The following is a 27,775-nucleotide window of genomic DNA, read 5'->3' on the forward strand; positions in this document are numbered from 1 at the left end:
AGTTTTTTGACCGACCTCCGAAAAACACTCAAGTTAGAAAGAAAAACCCAGTCAAGTGCGAGTCAGACTAGCAAACGAAGGGCTCCGTACCATCGTAAAAGATAAAAACTTTATATACTTTTTGAGGAGGCTCAGTAGTGGGTCGGGAAAGGGGTGATCATGATGACGATGATGTATTTTTAATTTTAGCGAAAGCTTAGGGTTCCGTTGACATTCTTTGGCTACAGAACCATAAAAATGCCAAAATTTATCTTAGTAAATAAGTAGTTTCGATCTAAATACTTTATAATTTTATCAAGTAAATTTTTATTTACTTCTCGTTTTTTGCTCCAATGTGCAAAAACACGGCGAGTCGATCTAAATTTCGCGGGAAATCCCGGCGGGGCGACGAGCGGCGTGCACCTGCTCCGAGAGCCCTTGGCGGAATGAAATTCTAAGCCAGGCGTGTTTGTATTATATCAGTGACTAATGATCCCATACGATTTTGTATGGGGAATTTTTGTGGAAATATTTAGAATGTTAGAATATTTTTCATTAAATAATGAAAGGACTCAAGTAAAAAATACTACTTCTACTTCATTTTCTTACTTTAGTAAAAACGATTTTTGTTTCGTGTTTATTGCAGTAGGCAAATCATATTTACGGAAACTTTGCAAGGCGTTTTGGTTGATTTTTCGTGATTTTAGCAATGTGTCACATTTTTTCTTTGGATAAATATGGAATTTTCGTCAAATCCGAAAGACTCTAAAAGAAGATCACCTTTTCAACTTGCTACACTATTTTTTGTTTCTCAAAACGTTTCTGTTTAATACATTAAACAAGGATAATTCGTGAGCATGTTTAGTGTATAGGACCGTTAAGGTGGAAACGGACTAACTTGAAGTGATGTTGTAGTTTAATCATGTGTTTAATCAGTGTAATCATGCGTTTTCTTTTAAAACTATTAAATTATGTTTTCACTTGTAGATACACTGATTTATATTATTTTAACAAATAAAACAACTACAAATAAAAGTTGTGATAAATATATTTTAGGCAAATAATGGGAACCAGAGTAGGTAACCAACATAGCCCTTCATTAGGTGGATCAACATCAAATAAGTTGCAGGCAGTCACTGGATTCAGGCGAAGCAAGATCTACGAGAGACCTATATTCAGCAGTTGACGTTTATCGGTTGACGATGATGATGGCAAGGCAAATACGCCAAAAACTGGCAAAAACTGTTCAAGTATCAAACGATTTCGTCGAACTACAGTGTCCAGTCGGCGCGAGCGACTTGGGCAGTTTCTTTCATTCGAGGCGGAATTCACAACTAATTGTGGCATTAAACAATAGAACCTCTTAGCAATGCAAGTAACGCGCTTCCATTGTGCATTTATATACAAATGTTTCGCATTGCACATTCAAAGAATAAAATTTTTGCGAGAAATTGTTTGGAACTCTTTTGAAAAGCGGGACCGAGGTACAGGTAATGATGAGCGGTATTGTTTGCATTAAAGTGGTTTGTTTTTTAAATTAAAAACTAGAACTAAAATCTTTGTTCACATTTCGCGTTAAATAATTGCTTTTTTTAGGGATAATCTAAATTAAAATTTCATATTGAATTCAGCAGGGCTATTGATTGATTGTCAATGGAGTGGTGGTGGGCTATTCCCTAATTTTTGAACTTTTACCTACATAATATTTTTCTTTTGAGGAAACATGATTAATTTAAGAGCTATTTAGTTAGGCATAGACAGAGATTTTTGTATACAATATTCTTACGGGTAGTTCTATTAGGTATATGTCTTTGCCTACGACCGAAATCGCACCAATCTCTAGTCTAGACTATCATATACCTATGAATGATAACATGCTAGGTATTAATATGTATATTTGTGTCTAAGAAATAATCTTTGAATTTTGAATACCTAAAACGGAATGTAGGAAGTAGAGCCCCTGGGAAAATCCCCCAGAAAAACGTCCCAAGAAAAACCTCTGAAAATTTAGAAAAGGTCACTTTATAATTTATTATAAAGTCTCCTTTCCTAGCAGGTTATTTTTACATATTTTTTTCAAACCTCTTTTTAACAAATCCTATTAATGATAGGTATAGCTAATTTATCAGTGGCAGGTTTAGAACAATGAAACTTCGTTGGTATATTATAAAAAATAAGCAATTCAATAATATTAATTAAATCTAAGCTTTATTTCTGAATTTCTGGTTACCTTTGGGTTGCTAGGTACTTGCTTTCTTCACTTCTCAATCAAAATTAGATAATAGGTATCATAAATCAGAATCTTATCAGAGATTTTGCACCACTCTTCGATTACACCAAAGTTTCAAAAAAATCCCTGAAATGTTTAGCTAAACAAACTTAGCCTGTAGACTTATAATTACTCCTATTAGCATCCTATCCCATTAGCAAAAAAGCAGGTTTTAATTAATTAAATTCATTGAAACATCACTTACTTACCAATGATTCCCAGACAAAGCTCAAAGTGTATTATTTTATGGACAAATCAGAACTTCGAGCCTATATTATATAAAATCATTCAAGCTGTAATAATCTTTACATATATAGCATTAAAGTACAGAATAATAAATTAATTAACAGTAGATAAGTCATTTCGGTATGCTAAATCAATATAATAGGGATGGAAGGGGCGTGTCCGTGGCTCCTCGCAAATATAATCAAGAACTGAAATTGCGTTGGAGAGGCGAATCGTTTGCGGTGCCTACATTTATATTTAACCCCCGACCCAGAAAGAGGGGTGTTATAAGTTTGACGTGTGTATCTGTGCATCTGTGTATCTGTCTGTGGCGTCGTAGCTCCAAAACTAATGAACCGATTTTAATTTAGTTTTTTTTTTATAAGTGGCTTGATCGAAAGTTAGCTGTAATCCAAGAAAATCGGTTCAGCCGTTTGAAAGTTATCACCTCTTTTCTAGTTACTGTAACCTTCACTTGTCGGGGGTGTTATAAATTTTTAATTTGCACTTGTAAAGTAATTACCTAATCTTAAATAATAAAACTAAGTATTAATGTGCTGTTTAATTCTGACTACCTTTCTAAACTTTCCTTGTCCAAGGCTAGGCGGGATAGTTCACCGATTGTTTTTATTTCAGTCCACTCTCTTATGTTTTGCAGCCATAACTTCTGCTTCTGCCTTCTATCACATTTGCAAAATATCATAAAGTAGAGCATGCCCGCGACTTCGTCCGCGTGGATTTAGGTTTTTTAAGATCCCGTGGAAACTGTTTGATTTTCCGGGATAAAAAGCCCCTATGTCAATTTCAGGGGCGCAAGCTACCTCGGTACCAAATTTCATACAAATTGGTTAAGCGGAAGGGTTTTTGAGAATCCCGTGGGAACTCTTTGATTTTCCGGGCCGGGTACGGGCCTATGTCCGTCCCCGGGATATAAGAAAGATTATATCTATACTAATAAATAAAATTGGAGTGTCTGTCTGTAATTTCGAAATAACTACCTCATATTAAGCTCATATGGTTATTTGAACGATACCAACACTGAATCACACGTTTTTAAAATTTTTGTCTGTCTGTCTGTCTGTCTGTCTGTCTGGCTGTTTGAAAAGGCTAATCTTCGGAACGGCTGGACCGATTTTGACGGGGTTTTCACAGACAAGTAGAGGATTGATCAGGGAGTAAAATAGGCTACTTTTTTAACCGACTTTCAAAAAGGGAGTTGTGTTTTTCTTCCTATGTACACCGAAATCTCCGAGATTTCTGAACCGATTTGCGTATTTTTTTTTTTAATCGATAGAGGAACTTTGTGACAACTTTCCCACGGGATTTCAGACCCTAAATCCACGCGGGCGAAGCTGCGGGCATCAGCTAGTATAAGATATAAAGAATCGGTTAAACTGTTGGGCCGTGAAAAGGTAGCAGACAGACAGACACACTTTCGCATTTATAATATTAGTATGGATATTTCCAAAATAACATGAACGTGTCGACTCCATGGCTCTCCGAGCACTAATCAGCGCTACGTCTGAGCGCGGCTCTATCACAATGCCGCTATTACATTTGCTCAATAATTGCCACCCCCCTGATGCCTTCTCCACCCCACCCCTGCACCCTCGCAGATGATCGCGTCTCAATGGCCACGTGGATGTGTGGGGTGGTCAATTTGTGCGGTTAAGGTATAATCAAATCTGGTAGGTATAGTTCACGACAGGTCGACATGGCAATCGAGGTGCGGACGCCCCGCACACCCGAACAGCCCCCGTGCTAATCCGGTGCGGGATAGCGCGGGTAACGTGCAGGTGTGCGGGGCGTCCTCCTGCCTCCGATTGCCATCTCGACCTGACGCGTACTATACTTAAGTATATCCTGTAACGAGCCCGTACTCTTATTATTTTCATTTTATTTGGAAAATCAGTCATAGATAGGTACTACCCAGCAAGATATGTCGGTTTTTTTTTCGGTTATTTGGATGGTTTGGTACTTATTCGAGTCCTTACTTCATTTATCCTACTACAAAACAATTAAGTAGTATTTTGATGTTTAGGTAAGTATTTAGTCGAGGCGATACTTAGTTTATCTACAAGAAAACGATTAGTATTTGGTGGATTTGGAAGGTATTTTTGGATAGACGAAGAATTATAAAAAACGGAGGCACATAACTAGGGATCGGAAAATTACCTATTGTTGTTTTCCAGAAGTTGTCTATACCTAGTCAGAGATTTTTGATACTTTTCAGAGCTGCAAGTTACAGAGGTTGGAGTTATCTATAGATAGATAAAAATCCGTTGATAAATTCTTTATTATCATTTGATTATCATACAAAATATCAGATACAAGGAAAACAAACAATTACAAAAATAAAGTGCGCAAAGACTTTCTTACCATCAACAGCTGTAGAAGAGCGGATTATGCACTGGCTACCACAGTAGGTGTGAGGTAGACACACAAAGGAAAAAATTAAGTGACTCGTCCAACCAATCCCGTGGGAATTATTTATTGAAATAGATTGAAATCCCGTTTGTATAGTAGATTTGCGGTGTGCGGTGCAGGTGGGTTAATTCATTAGGGCCTGATTAAGATCCATGCCACTCGTTTGCCTTGATGTCGCTAGACCGATATTTAGTTTAATTTCGGTTAGTTTGATTTGATACAGTTTTTGAAAATAGCCCTCTACTCTAAATTCCTCATCTCTTTAAATTACTTCTCGAATTAGGTATACATATAATTGAGACTCTTGACTTTCGTACTTTCTAATATGTAGTTCTATCAAAGTAAGTATCTTCTTTCGTTATTACTATAATATATATACGTTATTAATATAGCCAAACGTGGATTGAGAATTTTAAAGGAGGTAGACGAGAAAACAAAGAAGAAGAGAAGACATAATGCTTTTGTACTTGATATCACAAAAAAGAAAGTGATAATGTGGCTAAAGATGGAACATACTTGCCTAAAAGAAGCTTTCTCTAAGAGCCCGAATACATAGGTCTCGGTCCTTATCTACTTCATATTTATTTGAGTCGTATTTAGGTAAATCGTATCAAGGTATCATATCAAGGTAATCGTAATCGAATAGACGTAAATCTAATTGTTTGAAAGAGAAAGAGATCTTACATTAAAATTTACATCAACACTATTTTAATAATACCATTCTTTTCTTATTATCATCAGTGTGCGTAGAATTTAAGAACTGAACATGAACTTCAATGAGTTGTCGAATAAGATGAGTTGTATCCACATTGGTATGAACAATCAGTTCAAATATCTTCAACTGCTCCAAGGCCTTCCAATCGTCCTTATGTTTAACAGCTACATTAAAGAGCTCGCTTAGCATATCCTTCGATTTCTTTATCATACTCAAAATGAAACCAGCTTTGTAAGGTCCTTCATTACGTAGCTGCTCCTTCACATGAGAGATCAACTCTATTTTTTTATTCGTATCATGAACAGTTTGGTCTACAAGTGCCGAGATCTTTCTTTTGAGATTCTCGTCTTTTTCTTTTTCGTTGATGTCGTCTGATATCTGTGTAGATCTCAAATGAAGGTTTGGTGTGACCAGCCAATTTCTCCTGCCTTGTTCTATTTTCTTGGGATAATTTGGTTTACGGAGGCTATCGTCATATTGGCTGATATCAGAATCTATTTCTGTTTGATTTTTGTCATTTTGAATTTCTATGTCGATGTATTTTAATCCAAAACCATTTTGGATTATGCGAAGAAAAACTACAATTAAAATTAAAAGTTCACTAATAGTTGCTTTATTTTTTTATCCATTATTATTTATTATAGATAAAAACGATTTATGAAAAAATGTTTGAGCAGTAGTTAATATATAAAATTATGTTAAATTCTCACCTAAATATAGAAATAAATAACAACCATATTGTAGAGCAAACATTGAAAACGATGTTAATTAACTATCCAATTACATGCTGTGAGTTATGGCTGTGAGCTGTTTATTATTGGCACTTATTGGTACCTATACCTATTAATAATACCGAAATAATAAATAATTAATTAGAAATCTTGTGCCTCTTGTTGCTGGTGGTAAAAAAAATCACAATGTTTTCACCAGCCGTGATTTGAAATCTTCAGGACTCAGAAAAAGGATTTATTTAGACTCGTACGTAAGTATTAAGATCAGGTACATGTCAACCTAAGTACAGATCACAAAAAAATAAAACTTTGGCGTGGTTCTACTTGACAGAAAGTAAATAATAACAAGACCAAGACATTTCCAATTTTTACCAGAGTTAACTAGTGAACCAAAGGGGAGAAAATATTGTTATAAAACAATGCCAGTCTTGAATGAAATAAGACCTATTTACCTTTCTAAATTTTTACCAACAATTGCAAAAAGATTTCGTTTCATACAGAAAAGAAACTGCTATAGCATTTTTGGGATTAAGGATTTAGTCCAACACGAAAAAGTATGTATCAATCTAGTAAAGAATTAACAATTTATAGCATAGGCATTCCCAGGCAGGTGTTTTTTGCCGTCGTATACTTATTCTCCTCATTGCTGGTGGTCGTGACCCCTTCCCATTATTGTTAGTGATAATAAAAGTGTTAATCTCAGTTAATCTTGTAAGATAGTACGGAACCTTTCTTGTGCGAGTCCTACTCGCACTTGACCAGTTTTTAGAATTGGACTCTTTATAGACATAATCGCGGGTCAGGATCATTTTAAAAATATCGTTAAATAATAATCTAATGGCATCGAATCTGGGACCTTAATCATTTGAACCGATATGATAAAGAAACCATCACAGAAACCTCTACCAAAACAGTTTATTTGATTCGGAATCGACCGAGCCCCGTAGAAAACTGAGTAGGTGTTCGTAATATTATGTTCTAAGAATTATTTCTTCAGCCTGTTTAATTTTCCATTATACAATTGCAAAGCTCTAGCCATGAGAATATTATGCCTGATGGTCCGTAATGCCAGTCCATTTTCGTGATCCTTTCATTAACAATTATTAAACCCTCTAAGGATTATTTTTTCAGTCTTATTCATTTTACATTATACCAGTGCAAAGCTCCAGCCATGAGAATATTATGCCTAAAGGTCCGTTATGTCAGTCCATTTTCGTGATGCTTTCGTTAAATTAAACCTTCTAAGAATTATTTCTTCAGCCTTATTCATTTAACATTATACCAGTGCAAAGCTCCAGCCATGAGAATATTATGCCTGATGGTCCCCATAAGTCCATTTTCGTAATCTTTTCGTTAACAATTAAACCTTGTAAGGATTTTCTAGCAGCCTGATTCGTTCTCCATCGTACCAGTGCAAAGCTCCAACCATGAGACGGCAATCAGAATGGCGAAGCGCTATTTCCTCACCGAGCATGTTTTCGTGCGTGCTCGACACATGGACCTGAACAATGATCGCGCTATCGACGAATACATTATTGGTCTTCTTAAACAGGGTTTGTTATGTAGTTTAATAGACACGTACTAGCTGATCCGCATAGAAGATAACATGCACGGTAACGTGGCTATAGTTTATTGGTATTTATTATAATAACTCCTCATTCCACACTCCTTTTTCTACAACCGCACCGCACGCCACCGCAAGCAATTTCACTCTAACCACCTGGGTAAGTGGGTAGGTAGGTACCTGGTGCATATCCTTTGTTCCACGCACATGCAAACTGTAGAATCAACTCCCTTCTGCGGTGTTCCCATTAGATTACAGGTTACAACATTGGGTTATTCAAGAGGCGAACGAAAAGTTCCTCTGGTACTGTAAATTTTCATGGGCGGCGGTAATCAATTGACATCAGGAAACCCGCCTGCCCGTTTACGAGCTATTTTTATTTAAAAAAAAACTAGCTTTTGCCCACGATGTCGTCCACAAAGACTCGATGCTTTAGCATAAGCGATTAGCGATTTTGCGCCTGCATCGATGCTACATCACGTTTTGACACCTTCTACGTTCAATCGCTGTATTGAAATCGCGTGGTTTAGCGATTGTTTGGATGCTGCATCGCGTTTTGACGACTTGCTACTTTCGGTTGCAGTAAGTAGGTATTGAAATCGCACTGTTTAGCGTTCGAATGCGACATCAAGCTTTCGAAAATCGACTTGATCGCTGTCACTGGAGATTGTACTAAGTGTGCGGAGTGGGGCGATTAAACGCTGCATCGAGCTTCCAAAAAACAAAACTGCCAAACGCTAATCATCTAAAAACATCGTGTCTGCTTTGGCCCTTAGACGGATAATGTAGAACCTGTTAATCAGTGAAAGAATTTTTCAAATTGGATCATTAGTTCCGGAAACTATCCCCTTTTTCCGGAGATTTAGGTACATTGAAAGTCACAAACTAAGTAATTGTACCTACTTGTTTTTCAACTTACTTGCAGGCAATTCACTGTTCGCAAAAACAGCAGACGGTACGGTTGCGGGTTTCTGTATTAACTTTGCTGCCAGTCCAGTCGATCCACAAAATCTTCGCAACTATGCATATTATAGACAGGTAAGTATCTAAATTGATTCTTCTTTTATTAACCCCCAACCCAAAAAGATGGGTGTTATAAGTTTGACGTGTGTATTTGTGTATCTGTCGTGGCATCTTAGCTCCTAAACGAATGAACCGATTTTAATTTAGTTTTTTTTTGTTTGAAAGGTGGCTTGATCGAGAGTGTCCTTAGCTATAATCGAAAAAAATCAGATAGATAGATAGAAAGACTTTATTGCACACAAAAACACATGTAAAGGAATACAACACAGAAAAAAGAAAAACAGAAAAAACAATTGTGTGCAAAGGCGGCCTTATTGCTTAGAGCAATCTCTACCAGGCAACCTTTATATTTCGTTATCACAATGAATTTATAGAATAACTTTGTTACCAGGATCCTAATACGAAAGACTTTTTATATTTCACGGCAAAGTTGCAAGAAACCCCACATCTTTGGAATATTTTCAAGGAAGATAAAGTTTTTGAGGTAGGTAACCCAAACATCTTAAAAGAAACACTTTGTCTTTTTTTACTGACTAGATGATACCCGTGACTTCGTCCGCGTGGATATACGTTTTTTTTTAACGCGAGAACTCTTTCATTTTGCGGGATAAAATTATTATGTGTTAAGTCAGGATATAAGCTGTCTCCTTTCCTTTCAGCTAAATCCATCCAGTAGTTTAGAAAGAATACACACACACACAGTACAGACAAACATTACAAATTTTCGCATTTATGTATAAGTACTGTAGTGTAATTGTAACTATAATGTACTTGAGGGTATTTTGATAATAAATTAGTTGTTGGTCGCCCTGCCTTGTTTCATTACATGGTGGCAGCGTGCGAGAGTGAAAAAGGATAAAATAAAGGATAATTATGATGTTATATTGAAATAATAAGTCATAATAGTATTAATAGTAAAGTGATAATTAAAAAATAGTAAGAATGGAGCACGCTCGACCGCCACCCGAGCTGAACATTGAAGGAAGTCCGGCTGCACGGGCCGATGCATGGTCAAAATGGTGGAAGCAATTTGAAATATTCCTCAAAGCATCAGGGATAATAAAGGAAACTCAGGATGTGCAGGCCAGCTTGATGGTAAACCTCATCGGGCCAGACGGTTACGAAATTTATTCTACATTCACGTACAGTAAGGGTGAAAGTGCAGACGACCTGAAATGTTTAAAAAGTAAATTTGATGACTTTTTTGGAACCAAAAAGGCTAACGTGACGATGTTAAGATTTAAATTTTTTACAAGAAATCAAAGCGAAGGTGAGCCTATAGGTAAATATGTAACCGCCCTCAGATTACTAAGCCAAGATTGCAAATTCGAGCAGCTCACGGATGATTTAATAAAAGATCGGATCGTATGCGGTATATCTAATAATGTCGTGAGAGATCGCCTGTTGAGGACGGATGATCTAAATCTGGCGAAGGCGGTGCAAATTTGCGAGGCTGATGAGGCATCCAGACATGAAAGCCGTCAAATACAGGAGGCAAGTACGAGCATACAGGTGGATGGAGTGGCCGGTCGGAGCGCTCGCGAGGCTGGACGAGGCAGGGATCGAGGCGACGGGTCGGGGCCGAGGCGCGCGCGCGGCTCCTGGCGCGACGGGGCGCGCGGCGAGGAGCGCCGGCCGGCGCGGCCCGTGCGCCGGGAGTGCCGTGCGTGTGATCGATGCGGCCAGGATTTTTGTGACGGGCAGCGTTGCCCAGCTATTCAAGCTATTTGTTTTACGTGTAAATCCCGGGGCCATTTTGCCCGGAGGTGTAAATCAGTGGGAAAACGGGTTCACAAAATAAGTGAGTGTAGTAAATCGGACAGATCCGATGATGAGTTAATTTATGTGAATGTGATCGGTGAGGGCAAGCCGAAGGAATGGACTACGTTTTTGGACTTTATTGGTAAGCGATTAGAATTCAAATTAGATACAGGATCGATGATAAATATTCTGTCAAAATTCGATTATGAGGAATTAGGCCTTTATGTTAAAAATTTAAGTCCCTACAGTGGCCGTGTGCATTCTTACACGGGTAATATTGTGCCGATAATAGGACAGTGTTATGTATTAGTTAAGTATAAGCAAGTAGAATATAACCTAAAGTTTGTAGTGTGTAACATGAAATGTCAAAATATTTTAGGACTAAGTGCTTGTGTGAAGCTAGGCTTGATACAACGGGTAGATGCATTAGATATTGATAAGGATTATACGGATTTATTTAAGGGCATAGGGAAATTACCGGGAGTACACAGATTAACTATAGATGAAACGGCGCAACCGAGCATATGCCCAGCTCGTAAGGTTCCACTAGGGCTTAAGGATAAACTTTATAGTGAGTTGCAGCGTATGGAGGAATTGGAGGTGATTCGTAAAGTACAGCGTCCAACTGAATGGGTTAATGCGATTGTGATAACAGCGAAAAAGAACGGAGATATACGTGTATGCTTAGACCCGCGACCGTTAAATCGTGCTATTAAGCGTGCGCATTTTACTCTGCCGACGGTGACTGATCTAGCGACGCGACTTCGCGGGGCGCGGTTCTTTAGCGTACTCGATGCTCGCTGTGGGTTTTGGATGCTGCAGCTGGACGAGGTTAGCGCCGACCTGTGTACCTTCAGCACACCATTCGGCAGATACCAGTTCCTGCGGTTACCGTACGGAATAAGCTGTGCGCCAGAATTATTTCATTCGAGGGTGCGACAACATCTGGAGGACCTGGAAGGAGTCGATTCCTTTATCGATGATATAGTAGTCTGGGGTAGAACTCGCGAAGAGCATGATGTACGTTTAAAACGATTACTTGAGAGGGCACGGGATATAGGTATGAGATTTAATAAGGATAAGTGTAAATTCGGAGTTAAAGAAATAACGTACTTGGGCCATATTTTCGATGAACGCGGTATGAGACCGGACGTTAATAAAGTTAAAGCTATTTTGGAAATGCCTGAGCCTAAGGATAGAAAATCGTTGGAGCGGTTTCTAGGTATGATTAATTATTTATCGAAGTTCGTTCCTAATTACTCGCAGTCCGTAGCTGTCCTTAGGCATCTTTTAAAGAAAAACGCGGAATGGGTCTGGGATTCGGTGCACTCGGAGGCGGTGAAGTTATTAAAAAACAAAATCTCAACGGCTCCGGTACTAGCGTTGTATTCCGGCGAGCTGCCGGTGGTGTTGTCGGTGGACGCGAGCTCGGAGGCGCTGGGCGCGGTGCTGCTGCAGGGGGGCCGCCCGGTCGAGTTCGCCTCGCTCACGCTCACCGACACGCAGCGACGGTACGCGCAAATAGAAAAAGAAATGTTAGCCATCGTCTTTGCGTGTGAACGTTTTCATCAATATATATTTGGAAGATGCGATGTTACGGTACAGAGTGATCATAAACCACTCGAAGCTATTTTTGCAAAACCGCTTTCCTCGGTTCCCGCGAGGCTACAACGCATGTTGTTAAGGATTCAAAGATATGATTTTAAGGTCACCTATACTCCGGGAAAGTATATGTATATAGCGGATACGTTATCTCGTGCGCCGTTATCGGACTGTATGTATGAAAAATTTAATGAAAGTTTAGAGGCTCAGACTTGTTTTATGATTAATAATTTACAGTTCAGCAATCAAAAGTTGATGCTGATAAAAAAACATATAGAAAAGGATAAAGAATGCCAAGAAATACTTAAGTATATAGTAGAAGGATGGCCTAGAAATAAATACGACGTAAAAGGGGATCTTAGAGTTTTTTGGCCTTATAGGGAAAGTTTTCAATATGTAGATGGTTTAATATTAAAGGATTATTTGTTGTATATTCCAGCAGCCTTACGAGGAGATATGTTACAGAGAATCCACGAGGGGCATCTTGGTATTGACCGGTGCAAGCGGCGCGCGCGTCAAGTAATGTTCTGGGTAGGCATGTCGCGCGACATCGAACGCGCGGTGCGCGAGTGTGCGACGTGCGAACGGTATGCGCCGGCGCCGCGCCGCGAGCCGATGTTGCCACACGATATTCCGGATGTACCCTGGTTCAAACTGGGCTCGGATATATTTGAGTATAGAAAGAAGTACTTCCTCATTTTAGTGGATTATTTTTCTAACTTTGTTGAAGTTACCGAGTTAAATTCTATAAATAGTAAGTCTATAATAAAGGCTATGAAAGAACAATTCGCGCGACATGGAATTCCAAACGAATTACTGACAGATAATTTTTCGGCGTATGTATCTAGTGAATTTCAGGCCTTCCTTCGTGCGTGGGACATCAAACATGTCACATCTTCTCCCTTATATGCACAGAGCAATGGCAAAAGCGAACGGAGTGTCCGTACGGTGAAAAATTTACTAAAGAAATGTTGCGACTCAGGCGAAGATTATTATATAGGGTTGTTAAATTTGAGAACCACGCCACGCGAAAATATCGATTCACCCGCGCAAATTCTGATGGGTAGGAGATTAAATACGCGGTTGCCGACATATCACAAACTTTTTGATGAAACGGTTGATCGTAAAAGAAACTACAGCGCTATATTGAAGCATCAACAAAAACAAAAAGTATACTATGATAGGTCAGCGAAAACCCTTCCACCGCTTCACACGAATGATAAGGTTGTGATAGTAGACGGCAAGGAACGCAAGCTCGCAAAAGTGGTTCAGCAGACTGCGGAACCTAGGTCTTATGTTGTAGAGGATCAAACCAGGCGTAAATATCGGCGCAATAGGCGACACCTGGTAAATAGACAGGGCGAACAGGCGTCCGAGGGAAGGCACAATGAATGCGAGACACGTGCAACGGAAAATAGTACAAATGCAGGTGAGTCCGGTACGGTTACAGATGCAGATCCCATGAGTGCGGGTTCAGCCGGAGCACCGTCGAAAGACGCTGTTCCACCGCAGGATTTTGCCTTGCCTCGTCGCACGAGAAGGGCTTGCCGTTTATATGATAAAAATAATTCAGAATAGTGTTGTTGCGTAGGTTGTTAGTGTACACCATTGTTATTTTATCTTATTTTATTTTACTCAATGATGAATTTTAGAAATGAATTATTTTAATTTAGTATAAGTACTACTAATAATGTTATTTTGTGTTGTGCATTTTTACTTTATATTGAATATGTAATAGAATGGTTTTATACAGTAACAGATTTTGTAATATGATGAGATGAATAGAGATATTAAAGGATATTAATTTTTATGCATGTCTCACACACACATCAATTGTTTTTCAGTATAGAAAAAGAAAGATGTAGTGTAATTGTAACTATAATGTACTTGAGGGTATTTTGATAATAAATTAGTTGTTGGTCGCCCTGCCTTGTTTCATTACAGTACTTAATACAAGTGTGATTTTGTTTGGGTTGTACTACCTACGTCCACCTACGTCTAACAAACTTAAAAACTAATTAGGTATGCCATTTTCATTCTATTATTAGGTTCAATACCATACTTAGTCTAAGACTGTTTCTAGATAAAAATGTTAGCCGTGTTACCGGAGTACCGAAGACAAGGTTTGGCCACCATGCTTGCTCAGAAATCCAAAGAGCAAGCCAAGGATCAGGGATACAAAATCGTGCGCATGGACTGCATTAACCCTTATGAGTAAGTCTTTAGTGCTTCGTACCAAAATGGTAAAAATGAAACCTTATGGTGCGACTTTCTCCGTCCGTCTGTTATCTGAAATAATCATAGTCAATATAAGTTTGGCTATTTAACAGGAAAAATAAAACCGATGTTCTAACTAGCATAGTTTTTTTGATACTAACAATAAACCTCTACAAACAAATGTAAGGTTATTTTCAAAAAGTTGATTTGAGTTGTCAAAAATAATATAAAATTATTAATTTACCTAATGCAGGTAGTTTGATAAAATCGATATTTGGCTCATTCGATGTCATACAATCTGTTGCTAGGAGGCCAACAAGATTGAACTTGCATAAATACGGGTGTTTCGAAGGTTTTAGTTCAGTCTCCTTCTGAGATTCGGAGCGATATCGCATATTTTCGGTATTTGGATTGTGAACTGAATAATTAGATGTTGTGATAGCAATCACGCTCTAATTAAATTATTTATTTTGGCATTAGTTTGTTTAGATTAAAACTCTCGGATAACCTTACACATTAAACTTGTGTTTTTTTTGTGTTGGTTTTGGAGAGGACATTCCAATAATTCGATAAAAATATTTAAATAATACCTGCTTTTCTGAGTGACGCCAATAATTCAGAAGCGGGATGTGTCTCACGTTGCCTTAATTTCGCTTTGGTATCTTTTTGTAAACAACCCACATTTGATTAAATTTTTTATTGAGTTTGATTTGGTGATTAAAATTTTTAGTTTTTTTTTTAAAGAATTTAGTCTTTTGTGTAGTGGAAAGTAATTTGCAATAAGTGGTTCAGATTTTGTATACATCGAATGAGAAGTTAGTCGTTTGGATTAATTGTTGACTGGATATTAAAACTGAGAGTTCGGCAGTTCAAGGGTAGGTTTTAATGATTTGACGGAGGGCAGGATAGCCCATGATTTGGATTTGACTTAGGGCAAGGAAGCCCGCGACTGACATGACAAGATTGATTAGAAACACGAGGACGTGTTAAATTCAGGACGGCCGAACTGTAAGGTTATTTTCAAAAAGTTGATTTGAGTTGTCAAAAATAATATAAAATTATTAATTTACCTAATGCAGGTAGTTTGATAAAATCGATATTTGGCTCATTCGATGTCATACAATCTGTTGCTAGGAGGCCAACAAGATTGAACTTGCATAAATACGGGTGTTTCGAAGGTTTTAGTTCAGTCTCCTTCTGAGATTCGGAGCGATATCGCATATTTTCGGTATTTGGATTGTGAACTGAATAATTAGATGTTGTGATAGCAATCACGCTCTAATTAAATTATTTATTTTGGCATTAGTTTGTTTAGATTAAAACTCTCGGATAACCTTACACATTAAACTTGTGTTTTTTTTGTGTTGGTTTTGGAGAGGACATTCCAATAATTCGATAAAAATATTTAAATAATACCTGCTTTTCTGAGTGACGCCAATACAAAGTTTTGCTGTTCGTTAACAAAAGTGATTCTTACCGTTTTAGTTCTTTTATAATACGGGACCCAAGGTGCGTGAGTCGGACTCGCACTTGGCCGGTTTTTTAATTTATTCTTGAGTAATAGATAAATAAAACATTTTAGGTTAATTCAGAGGCATAAATACAACTTCATATTATCTATATGGTGACATCGTCGCAACTCAATACTTCGTCATCGGATTTTTTTTATTTTTAACCCCCGACCCAGAAAGAGGGGTGTTGTAAGTTTGACGTGTGTATCTGTCTGTGGCATCGTAGCTCCTAAACTAACTAACCGATTTTAATTTAGTTTTTTGGTTTGAAAGGTGGCTTGATCGAGAGTGTTCTTAGCTTATCCAAGAAAATCGGTTCAGCTGTTTGAAAGTTATCAGCTCTTCCATACCTTCACTTGTCGGGGGTGTTATAAATTTTTATTTACACTTGTTTAGCCACAAAATAGCTGAACGATGTATGCTGTCCTGCCTAGTAAAATTTCCTGTACACAAGTTGCGTGGTACAAACGCACCTTTCATCAAGAAGAGTTCTGACCACAACACATGCTTGCGGGTGTTCGTGGAGGCGCCAGTGAAGCAAGACGCGCCTAATATGAAGCAGATTGATTTTGAAAGCATGTTTGAATGAAGTATTTTCGTTATGAAACATTGTTATTGTTATATTTGTAATTTTTATTGTGTTAAATTAATAAAAATGTTGTTTTAAACTGATTTGAAAATATTAATCTGTCATATTAAATCTATTTAAAAAATGCAGTATGTATGTGATCTATGTAAGGAAAGGATAAGATCTACAGCACAATACCATTGGATCTAGAAACTTAAGTTTTTCCATGTAGGTCTTCTGAGTTCTGCATAATATTGATAGGGATTCCTTCCAAAGCGATACCGGGACCCAGGAATCAGTTTCTATATATGAATAATTAATACCTAATTGTGTAAAATATATCAGTGATCGAATTTTAAGTAAAACGATAGCTATTGGCCGAAAGTAACTAGGAAATCATACTATTTTGGCTTTCGTCGCGTAAAGAATGTTAGATAGGTGGGTAATTAATAAAATCAAACGATTCAAAAGCTTATAAAATTATATTTAGATATTAAAATCTTTCTATTTCTATTCCTAAACTACATCATAGAGTATTATTATTCTTTTAAATTATAAAATGGTAATCATGCTTTTGATCGTTACAAAGAGACTATAGTAGTAAACATCATAAAAAATGTGTGAGATATGATAAGTTGATCATTTTTCGACAATTATTGATTGAAACACACATTATAATTTCATACCATGGACTTGCAGCCTAACACTTGCTTCCCACGGTGCGTGAATCAGCTGAATCACGCGCCCTAGGAAACCGGTACGTATAAGGTTACAGCTTCTATAAGCTTTAAAATTTCTAATACGGTCTATGTCCTAAAATTAACCTAATTGATAAAAACATTTTCTTTAAAACTTTGGTCGGCACTGAGTTTATTTATTAATAGATAGACTATAGGCTTAGTTAACGTGACTAATGAGATTGGTTTTTAGTAGGTCTAGTCTAGTAATCTAGAAGTCTAGTAATCGAGTCAATAGTACTTATTCGAGTAAATTAAAGCCATAATTTAGATTCAAAGTAAATAAGGTTTTAGTATGTTTTCTATGAACCACTCTTCGGTAAAACGTAGATGATCCCCTGGTTGAGAGAGGAATATAAGTTTTCCGTCTTCGTCCATTTTCTTTAAGCCCAGGCGGTCCTGTAATATACAAACAAATAAGTAATTAAAAATTGCTAAAGGTTTATTTGTTTATTTATTTTTAAGGAAATACTAATTTATTCTCCACTAAATATATAATGCTCTCGCGACTTCGTTAGGTGTAGATTCCTCCATCATCAATGATTAGTATGGATTTAGTTTTTAAAAATCCCATGGAAACTTTTTGATTTCGCGTGATAAAAAGTAGTAGCTTATAGGTAAGTATATCAGTTACCAGGTTTTGCAAAACATCACTTCAAACCGTTGCTCAATCGCTTTACGGCTTGATTGAAGGACAAACCACACACACATTCACATCTATACTAATAAATAAAATTGGAGTGTCTGTCTGTAATTTCGAAATAACTACCTCATATTAAGCTCATATGGTTATTTGAACGATACCAACACTGAATCACACGTTTTTAAAATTTTTGTCTGTCTGTCTGTCTGTCTGTCTGTCTGTCTGTCTGTCTGTTTGAAAAGGCTAATCTTTGGAACGGCTGAACTGATTTTGACGGGATTTTCACAGACAAGTAGAGGATTGACCAGGGTGTAACATAGGCTACTTTTTTAACCGACTTTCAAAAAGGGAGTTGTGTTTTTCTAACTATGTACACCGAAATCTCCGAGATTTCTGAACCGATTTGCGTCATTTCTTTTTTAATCGATTGAGGAACTTTGCGACATTGTTTCATAAAAAAATTGGAGTCCAACTCCTCAATCCTGATGCTGCAGGGGATCTGACCAATCCACGCGGGCGAAGCTGCGGGCATCAGCTAGTTTATAATATTAATTGCTTTTTGCCTTACTTTGTCTGCTGGATATAATTTATAGCCTATATTTCTTGCAAGATTTGGTACAGAACCCTTCGCGCGAGAGTCCAAGTACTTGACTGGTTTAATTTGATGATTTAAACTTTCGATATGATACTACGTAGAAACTAATTAAGGTTTTATATATATTGTTTTGCTATAGTAAAACTGCATCGATGTAAAAACTGCCATATCTATTCCATCGGTTCCATCTTAGACTACGTAGTCACCAGGTGAGATCTAAGTCGATAGCTAACTTAAAACATCGATAACAAGTGTAAATTAAAAATTTATATCACCCCCGACGATCCAAAGTATTTGAGTTTTCCAAAACATCATTTTCAAATAAATAATTATGTATTTAAGCAACGTCCATCTTGACAGCTTGACATTTGTCTATTGACATAATATTAAGAACCTAACGGTTATCTAACCTTCTTTTCTACAAGAAAACTAGAAAAGAGCTGATAACTCTTAAACGGCTGAACTAATTTTTTTAGATTATAGCTAAGAACACTCTCGATCAAGCCAACTTTCAAACAAAAAAAACTAAATTAAAATCGGTTCATTCGTTTAGGCGCTACGATGCCACAGACAGATACACAGATACACAGATACACAGATACACAGATACACAGATACACAGACACACAGATACACAGATACACACGTCAAACTTATAACACCCCTCTTTTTGGGTCGGGGGTTAAAAATAATACAACATTTACCTCTTTATAAAGTTTCGACTGTTGCAAACTAATAAGCTTCTTCGCCTGTCCGGGCGCGTAGAAACCGAACCACTCTGTTTCTTTAGGCTGCACAATACTATCATTGTTAAACTTCACCATAACAAAATGCTCCAATTTGTTCAGGTTTTGAACATAGGTCTGGTTTATTTTTCTCTCGTTGTTAATGTCTGCAAGGAATTCACTGCTTTTCTTGTATGTGGCATCGTCGAGGGGATCGTGCCAGTACGTTGCTTGGACTAGGGATTTTTGGACCCAGCTGCAAATAAGGAAAAATCCAAACTTTAAACTCCTGGTATGTAAAATAGATAAACAAAAAAGCACAATACGCCTGTGAAGTCGTCCATACTAATATTATAAATGCGAAAGTGGGTCTGTCTGTCTGTTAGTTTTCACGACTAATTTGTTTAATCTTTTTTGACGTTTGGAACAGGGACAGTTTGCATCTAGGGAAGGATTTATACCTGGGTACTTAGGCTAGTTTTGTCCCATAAAATCAAAGAGTTCCCACGGGATTCTTAAAAAACCTAAATATACGTGGACGACGCGACGCGACGTCCGCGTGGTGGGTATCGTCTAGATCACAATAAATTGAAATTATGAAGTGAGTTCCAACTCAAACATACAGGTCTACTTGAGCACTGGGGAGAATTTTCTTTATTCTATTCTTTATTTCTAGATTTTAAAGTTTTACCGAACATACTGTATAGTTCATATCAACTTCAATTTTATAAACAGAAAGTACAAACCATGTCTGTAACGCAATCATAGATGATTTAATTCCAAGGCGATACAATCCACTTCTAATTCATCACTCAGGTAAACAAAGTGGAGAATGGAATAAAACGTTTCACAATTTGAATAATTTATATCAATAACTGGACGATGCCCGCTTCTTACTGGTCCGCGTGGATTTATGTTTTTGGTTTTTTAAGAATCCCGTAGAAACCCGTTGTGACCTTGACATCCGCTAAGAAAGGAATTAAAGTAAAATAGGGGTTTGAAAATTGTGTAGTCCACGCGGACGAAGTTGCGGGCATATGCTAGTCTCCTATAAATCCATACTATCCATACTTATATTACAAATGCGAAAGTGTGTCTGTCTGTCTGTCTATCTGTCTGTCTGTCTGTCTGCTACCTTTTTACGGCCCAATAGTTTAATCGATACTGACGAAATTTGGTACAGGGTCAGCTTATATCCCGAGGACGGACATCGGTTACTTTTTATCCCGGAAAATTAAAGAGATCACGCGGGATTGCTAAAGACCCATCCACTTAACCGATTTGTATGAAAGGTAACGAAGTAGCTTTTTATCCCGGAAAATCAAACAGTTCCTACGCGGCATCCTCTAGTTAATAATAAATTGAAAAATGTTATTAATACACAGATTGCTAATTTGCCTAGAATGAAGATATTTCAAGGTCTCATCAAGCATTTAAGAGATTTAATTTAGCCATAATGTGTTATGATTACAGTGTTCTTAAATGTCAGATTAAATTGGCAATATCGAATACTAGACCTCATATTATTAAAATAACAATAATTATTATTTATGATTGATGATGATTAACAATTTAATTTTTTATCTTTATAAAAGATTATTGGTCATTTTAATCATAACCAACATTCCCCTTTCCCCTCCAACTAAGCGTAAAGCTAGTGCCAGGAGTGGGTACGACAATAGTGCAAAGGGTGCAGTTTGAACCGCCGACCTTTCGGATTTCAGTCCGCTCCTATAACCGTTGAGCTATTGAGGCTTAATTTTATGGTCTACTTATATAGACATTCTGCATTTGGACGTGGTTTTGGACCTACCTCAAAGTCTACAGGCGAATCCTTTCTCAGATTGTAAGTAGGTATACCAATACAAAATCTGTCGGTAAAAGTGCCCGCTTCTTATTTATTTTGTTTACAGCAGCAGAACCAAAAACTGAGGATAGTGGTATCTGTGCTGCCGCGTTATTACCTACACGTGAACGCCTTCATACAGTTCTTCTAGAAAACATGAAAGTATGTATTATATCCAATACTAAAGTACTTTATAGAAAACCTATGAAATATTTACGCTTGAAGTAGGTATCCACTCAAATACCTACTTTGAATAATGCAATAGTATATTATGTGGTCTTTGTTTAAGGAAAATATACCAACGTTAAGTGTGACCTCAGTTTATTTAGGTAATTTAGGTAAATATATCAAGTTGTATGCAAGTCAAATAATCTGGTTAAGGTATCCAATAATAACGAACGAGATGGAATAGTCCCGAAATATGGAGTAAATTATGGAGTTACATGAGACCTATAGAACTCAAGGCATTGTGTGGAATTCTGTGGGTGGTTCCGTAACAAATAAAATACAAGTGTAAATTAAAAATTTATAACACCCCCGACAAGTGAAGGTTACAGTAACTAGAAAAGAGCTGATAACTTTCAAACGGCTGAACCGATTTTCTTGAATATAGCTAAGAACACTCTCGATCAAGCCACCTTTCAAACAAAAAAAAACTAAATCAAAATCGGTTCATTGGTTTAGGAACTACGATGCCACAGACAGATACACAGATACACACGTCAAACTTATAACACCCCTCTTTTTGGGTCGGGGGTTACAAATAAAAATATATGCACCCATAGAGACATAATATTAGATTAGTATTATGTACCCAACTAAATATTTATTTAACATCGGTAAAATTATTTCGGTTTCCATACAATACTTCTTTTCAAATTCAAAAGTGGTTAGCGTCATACGATACGAGTTTATAAATTGATCGAGTTCTGCAAAATAAAATAAATAATAATCACAGAATATGTTTATTATTTCTATTGCCGCTGTAACAACAAATATTTACTAAAATTTTAGCCGAACATAAAAAAATGCTATTTCTTTTAAGATGGCACGGGACCATTTGTGTGCGATTCCGACTCGCACTTGGCCGGGTTTTTTTTAAATTCCGTTGGTTATTGTGTGGACCGGCCCATTTTTGTTCCGTAGTAGGTTTATTATTTTTAAAATATGTGGTTACCTTAGTCGAATATTATGTTTGCATCCACTACATACTCGAAACATAGGTCACACGGGCCGTTGTAAGTGGCTGAGTGCAAATAGGTTATCGTGAAGTCGTCTACACTATCTTGTATAGAAATGTTATGTTTTTACGTAAAAACATAATACGAATAAGTAATATGAATTACTAGCTGATTCTCGCGACTTCGTCCGAGTGGATCTAGGTTTTTAAAGATCCCGTGGGAACTGTCTGATTTTCCGGGATAAAAGTTGCCTACGTCAAATTACAGGGACGCAAACTACCTCGGTACCAAATTTCATACAAATCGGTTGAGCGGATGGGTCTTTAGGAATCCCGTGGGAACTCTTTGATTTTCCGGGACAAAAAGTAACCGATCCGTCCCGATATAAGCTAACCTTGTACCTTTCGTCAGAATCGGTTAAACTGTTGGGCCGTGAAAAGGTAGCAGACAGACAGACAGACACACTTTCACATTTATAATATTAGTATGGAGTATGGATAAATTATAGCATATTTGTAGCTTTATATTCCTCAACGAAGCCGCAATTCTTGGTCCGTACCGTATTTAGATATAGGTAGGTACCTAATAGAGACACCGGTATAAAAGTAAGTGGAACACATTTATAATAATAAATTGCAAATGAGTTCCTATTGCACAATATGCAGTCGTAACTCGTAACCATAATCTACGCTTTACGGAAATGCAATTATAAAAGACTGCAGCAACTGCAGCCATTGTTAGACATATTAAATAAGACATCGTTTATTTACTAGCTTCTAGAAACCCGCGCTGGTTTCGTACGGGTAGCATTGATCACCTATAGGCGAATGACTCCGAACTCCGTGAATGAAATCCTTACAAAATTCTGTTATGCGTCAAGGATCCTTTTGGCACGTGGCCAAAATCGGAACGCCGCCATCTTATCAATTTAGAAAAACTGGCCAAGTGCGAGTCAGACTCGCGCACTGAAGGTTCCGTACTGGGGTATTTTTTCCAACATTTTGCACGATAAATCAAAAACTATCATACATAAAAATAAATAAAAATCTGTTTTAGAATGTATACGTAAAGCCCTTTCATATTATACCCCACTTGGTATAGTTAGTTATCTTACTTTGAAAATTGAAACACATTTTAATTTTTTTTAATGATGTTTGACCACAAATTCGCGGTTTTCAGATATATTCCTGTACTTGTGCTATAAGACCTACCTACCTGCCAAATTTCATGATTCTAGGTCAACGGGAGGTTACCCTATAGGTTTTTTGACAGACACGGCGGACGGACGGACGGGCGGACAGACAGACAGACAACAAAGTGATCCTATGAGGGGGTTCCGTTTTTCCTTTTGAGGTACGGAGCCCTTAAAATGTAGCTGCCGAATCGTTGTCCTTGTCATCAATCGATAGACGTCCAATGCTGGTCGTAGATATCTTCCACATGTTAAGGTCTTGCGCCGCCTGAATCTGGCGGCTCTCTGCGACTCCTTTGCTGTTGTTTATCAGCAAATGCCACTTTCTGGTACGTGGTACAGCAATAGGTACACCAACGCCTAATGGTGCTACATTGCTTGGGATACCAAGATTCTGTTCTTCAAATTATTCCTTTGAATCCTGCCGGGTAACAAGCACGAAATTTCCCACCTATACTACACCACTTACCGTAGACAAGTGGCCAGTATCGCTCAAAAAGGATTGTAGCGGTTTTGATATTAGTAGTTCATATTACCTGTAATACGCAGCGTAGTTAAGCAGCTTCCTCACGTAGTCGCAAGTCTCGTGCTGCAGAGCAAAGCAATGCGGCAGTCCGTATACACCCTGGTGTTGACCTCCCAGTGTGATCAGGTTCTTTACCCGACCAATTTTGTGACCGCAACGCTGCACCACTGCTCGTCTGAAATATCACATTTCAATGACCTCTATGTATATGCTACGCTTTAAAAAAAAATTGCGGGTTCATTTTTGTGTACAACTTGGTATCCAGCAACATCCTAATTTTAGCAGCTTTATAGGGCGTGATTTTTACTTGAAATAGCTACTAATAAGTACCTACTTACTAATGCTACATTCAATGGCTCAATCTCACGGCAAGACCCTGTACTGTGTAGGACTCCGTTTTTTGCAAGATCCAATTTAGTGGAGGTGTTTTACTGCTCTAGTAGCGTTATAATAGTGTATAGGGTGATGCTAGCGTTCATAAGAGCATCTTGTTTACGGGATCCAGCAACGTTTGAACTAAACTAAACGGAATCCTCCAAAAAATCATTCCTGCACAGAAAAATATGTTGCCGCTGGAACGGGCCGAAAAGTAGACTTAAATAGGCCAATAACAGCTATAGGAAACTTGTCTGCAAATCCAAACCAATTTTTTTTTAATCTTTCTTGAACGAGAAAATTCCCCCGATAAACAACTGTTTCTGTTTTTTAAAAACAACAAGCGATTGGATGGTCAATAATAAATAATTTATCAGCTAACAATTGAACAATAAATAATTGATCCAATGCACAATCCAACCAAGTATAGAGTTGGACTATGTCATTGAACTGCGAGTTCAAACTTCTCATTGATCCTTGTGACTGTGGCAGCCTGCCTACCCAAACCATAAGGACTGAAGATAAGACAATTTTGAATAGATATTTGTGGCTGATTCTGTTGTACACAATCTCTAAACGCCTCTAAATAAAAGATTTAAAAAAATCTCTAAACTAAAATAAAAGGTCTAAATGTGGTCTATCCTTTTCATAAAACTTCTTGCACAAAAAGATAGCATTAAATTTAGACCTGTCAGTTCCGTTTAGAGACTACACTTATGTTAATTTACTTTAGTTACCTAAGCTTTTGTGTACAGCTGGATTAGCACCATTGTTCATATTTTAGTAGCTGTACACATAAGCAATTATAACATGAGATCATTACGGACATGGCGCATGCCTGTAGGTAATAACAATGTCCACAATGACATTCTGTAAATGGTAAGGTACCTAAATTGCCAATGAACCGTGGTTTGTATGTATGGTATTGTATGTGTTTGTTTTCAAGGCAATAAGTCGTCATTGACATCTCAAAATAATTACTTAGGGGGGTTTTATGTTAGGCCTTTTATGTTAACCTGGCCTAGGTTTGGAATTAAATTGGCTGTTATGTTCCAAATATACTTACAAGAACTGACTTCCCTGCGAGAAACCAATAGCGTTGAATCCATCCTGAAGTTTAGGGTCTTTGGCCAATACTTCACACACATATTCTACTTGCTTGTTAGGGAACATGAAGTAACCATTTTCCAAATCTTCTATCGCGGAATTTCCTATTCTAAGAGATTGGACGTATACCCCTGGTATCTGTTTTTGGAGAAACATTTTGAACATACCCAGGCTGTATGCGAAGCAGCAAGTGTCACCTAAAAAAAATATTTTTACTACAGAAAAAAAAATCAATTTCGTATAGGTATTCCTATCTTTACAATAATAGAAACTTTTAAATATTTACAACATTTCTTATCTAATTTATTTATTAATTTAACGCCCCACCCAAAAAGTGGGGTGTTATAAGTTTGACGTGTGTATCTGTGTATCTGTCTGTGGCATTTTAGCTCCTAAACTAATGAACCAATTTTAATTCAGTTTTTTTGGTTTGAAAGGTGGCTTGATCCAGAGTGTTCTTAGCTATAATCTAAGAAAATCGGTTCAGCCGTTTGAAAGTTATCAACTCTTTTCTAGTTACTATAACCTTAACTTGTCGGGGGTGTTATAAATTTTTAATTTACACTTGTTATGATACCTGCTATTGACTCGCGTTCAAATCACGGAGCGAAAGCATCTTTACTCATACGGCGAAAGTCAGTGAACGGTGCTAAAAACAGTATTGATGGGAGTTTCTCATCGTTCATGGATCGTTTACGGGCTTTCGTGCGGCAGTGAAGAGCGGGCTTAAGGATTTTTTACTATTATGATTTATCAATTTCCAGAAATTATACAAAGATAATATGCAGGTGAGTATACATAGTCCAGTGTCCAAACATTTTTTTTTAATTTTCAAGATGAGAACATTTTTGTACAGAAGTGTTTTTAGGGTTCCGTTCCTCAAATGGAAAAACGGAACCCTTATAGGATCAAAATTCAAGAAAACCTATAGGGTATTTCCCGTTGACCTAGAATCATGAAATTTGTTGGGTAGGTCTAGGTAGGTCTTGAATTTGTGGTTACATCACGAAAAAAATATTTAAATGTGTTCATGAAGAATTAATTAGTACATATTTCTAATTTTAAATAACTATACCAAGTGGGGTATGATATGAAAGAGCTTCATCTGTACATTCTAAAACAGTTTTATTTTTATTTTTATGCATGATAGTATTTGATTTATTGTGCAAATGTCGGAAAAAATACTCGAGTACGGAATCCTCGGTGCGCGAGTCTGACTCGCACTTGGCCGGTTTCTTATCCAAGGTTTTTAAAATAATTAGACACTGTATAACTATTTACTTACCCATTCCATGCCACAAGACTATTGGAGTAGGTTCAGCCACGATAAACTTAAATAAAAACAGCAAACCCAACCAAGGTTTCATTGTTTCCTTTCCAACTCGGCCTTTTATAGATTAATTGAAGTAAACCTATTGAAAAACAATATTGAATTCACCATATTTACATACACAACCTGTTCACAACCTATTCACAATTTTTTTAATTTTCATGACTTTAGCCGGTGCGTGTAAGAGAAACAAAACAGTTGTTTTTATTTATTTGTGGAAATTTAAAAAGGTAAGTATATTAATTAACATGAATTTGAAACTAGAACTCCTAATGAAATGAAACATTTTGGATACATACCGTATGAGCTTTCGTATGGTTAATTTTGGTTTAAATTTAAGAACTCGCATTTATTTTATTTTTTGTTTCGTGATACGTCCAATACTGTATGGGCACAAGCCACAATTTCGCAAAATTAAAAACACAGCTGGATGTCACTGTCAAAAATATTGTCAGTCATTCTCAAGAACTTTGACAGGTACTGCTGCCTGGTGGGTATATGTTGAACTACAATACAGCTTGTTTCTAACATACCATTATAAAGTCATAAAGCATATACGGCGGCGCTTTGTCGTAGGCTAGGTCTTAACTAATGTAAAAGATGGCGCTGGCTTGTAGTTCAACTTCATTGTCATCGATATCGAATCTTGCTCGTTGTTGTAAACTGTACTTACAATACTTAGATAATATTACACTATTTGGTTGTAAACCTCCTCCATTAGTCCGTATTCTTGTTCTGGTCAAAACTCTTATCCAGTCAAAATTACTTATAAGTTTTAACTGAAAAAAACAATTTTAACCTACGTCGTTTGTCAAATCTAATTTTGGCTGGTTTTTTTTAGTAATTATTCGTATTTATTAATTCGTGGACTGCCAAAATACTAAATAATTCTTTTTTGCCTATCGTAATTAATAATAATAAATATC

At 37.1% G+C, this 27,775-nt stretch overlaps 3 protein-coding genes across 5 annotated transcripts; 1 reads left to right on the plus strand and 2 right to left on the minus strand.

Moving 5' to 3' along the window:
* Window positions 1-5,585: 5,585 nt before the first annotated feature.
* Window positions 5,586-6,424, minus strand: LOC123868321. Its single transcript, XM_045910796.1, has 2 exons — window positions 6,326-6,424; window positions 5,586-6,193 (listed from the first exon to the last, which is right to left on the minus strand). The coding sequence occupies exons 1-2, from the start codon at window positions 6,366-6,368 to the stop codon at window positions 5,604-5,606; spliced, it is 633 nt and encodes a 210-aa protein (XP_045766752.1). The 5' UTR covers window positions 6,369-6,424; the 3' UTR covers window positions 5,586-5,603.
* A 252-nt stretch (window positions 6,425-6,676) lies between these two features.
* Window positions 6,677-16,696, plus strand: LOC123868317. Of its 2 annotated transcripts, none has more exons than XM_045910791.1 (6): window positions 6,677-6,900; window positions 7,731-7,899; window positions 8,836-8,948; window positions 9,325-9,417; window positions 14,380-14,510; window positions 16,421-16,696. In XM_045910791.1, the coding sequence occupies exons 1-6, from the start codon at window positions 6,766-6,768 to the stop codon at window positions 16,611-16,613; spliced, it is 834 nt and encodes a 277-aa protein (XP_045766747.1). In that variant the 5' UTR covers window positions 6,677-6,765; the 3' UTR covers window positions 16,614-16,696. The 2 variants fall into 2 exon arrangements, with proteins under 2 accessions (XP_045766747.1, XP_045766749.1); XM_045910793.1 differs by having other exon boundaries at window positions 6,678-6,900; window positions 7,734-7,899.
* A 780-nt stretch (window positions 16,697-17,476) lies between these two features.
* On the minus strand, window positions 17,477-27,315 carry LOC123868310 (palmitoyl-protein thioesterase 1). Of its 2 annotated transcripts, none has more exons than XM_045910781.1 (6): window positions 27,145-27,315; window positions 26,805-26,931; window positions 25,479-25,716; window positions 24,048-24,212; window positions 19,272-19,548; window positions 17,477-17,728 (listed from the first exon to the last, which is right to left on the minus strand). In XM_045910781.1, the coding sequence occupies exons 2-6, from the start codon at window positions 26,884-26,886 to the stop codon at window positions 17,603-17,605; spliced, it is 888 nt and encodes a 295-aa protein (XP_045766737.1). In that variant the 5' UTR covers window positions 26,887-26,931; window positions 27,145-27,315; the 3' UTR covers window positions 17,477-17,602. The 2 variants fall into 2 exon arrangements, with proteins under 2 accessions (XP_045766737.1, XP_045766736.1); XM_045910780.1 differs by having other exon boundaries at window positions 27,149-27,311.
* Between the last annotated feature and the right edge of the window lie 460 nt (window positions 27,316-27,775).

Source organism: Maniola jurtina, chromosome 9, assembly GCF_905333055.1.
Source record: "Maniola jurtina chromosome 9, ilManJurt1.1, whole genome shotgun sequence".
Taxonomy (NCBI): Eukaryota; Metazoa; Arthropoda; class Insecta; order Lepidoptera; family Nymphalidae; genus Maniola; species Maniola jurtina.

What these genes read in the sequence shown, in the direction of transcription:
- LOC123868317 (XM_045910791.1), top strand. Translation starts at nt 6,766, where the DNA reads ATGCCAGTCTTGAATGAAATAAGACCTATTTACCTTTCTAAATTTTTA. An exon ending in ACTATGCATATTATAGACAG is followed by an intron (nt 8,949 to 9,324) that starts GTAAGTATCTAA and finishes CTTTGTTACCAG; the next exon opens with GATCCTAATACGAAAGACTT. An exon ending in AGGAAGATAAAGTTTTTGAG is followed by an intron (nt 9,418 to 14,379) that starts GTAGGTAACCCA and finishes GACTGTTTCTAG; the next exon opens with ATAAAAATGTTAGCCGTGTT.
- LOC123868310 (XM_045910781.1), bottom strand. Translation starts at nt 26,886, where the DNA reads ATGAAACCTTGGTTGGGTTTGCTGTTTTTATTTAAGTTTATCGTGGCT. An exon ending in TCGCAGGGAAGTCAGTTCTT is followed by an intron (nt 24,213 to 25,478) that starts GTAAGTATATTT and finishes GTGATATTTCAG; the next exon opens with ACGAGCAGTGGTGCAGCGTT. An exon ending in AGTCGAAACTTTATAAAGAG is followed by an intron (nt 17,729 to 19,271) that starts GTAAATGTTGTA and finishes TGTATATTACAG; the next exon opens with GACCGCCTGGGCTTAAAGAA.
- LOC123868321 (XM_045910796.1), bottom strand. Translation starts at nt 6,368, where the DNA reads ATGTTTGCTCTACAATATGGTTGTTATTTATTTCTATATTTAG. An exon ending in TTATTTATTTCTATATTTAG is followed by an intron (nt 6,194 to 6,325) that starts GTGAGAATTTAA and finishes TTTTAATTGTAG; the next exon opens with TTTTTCTTCGCATAATCCAA.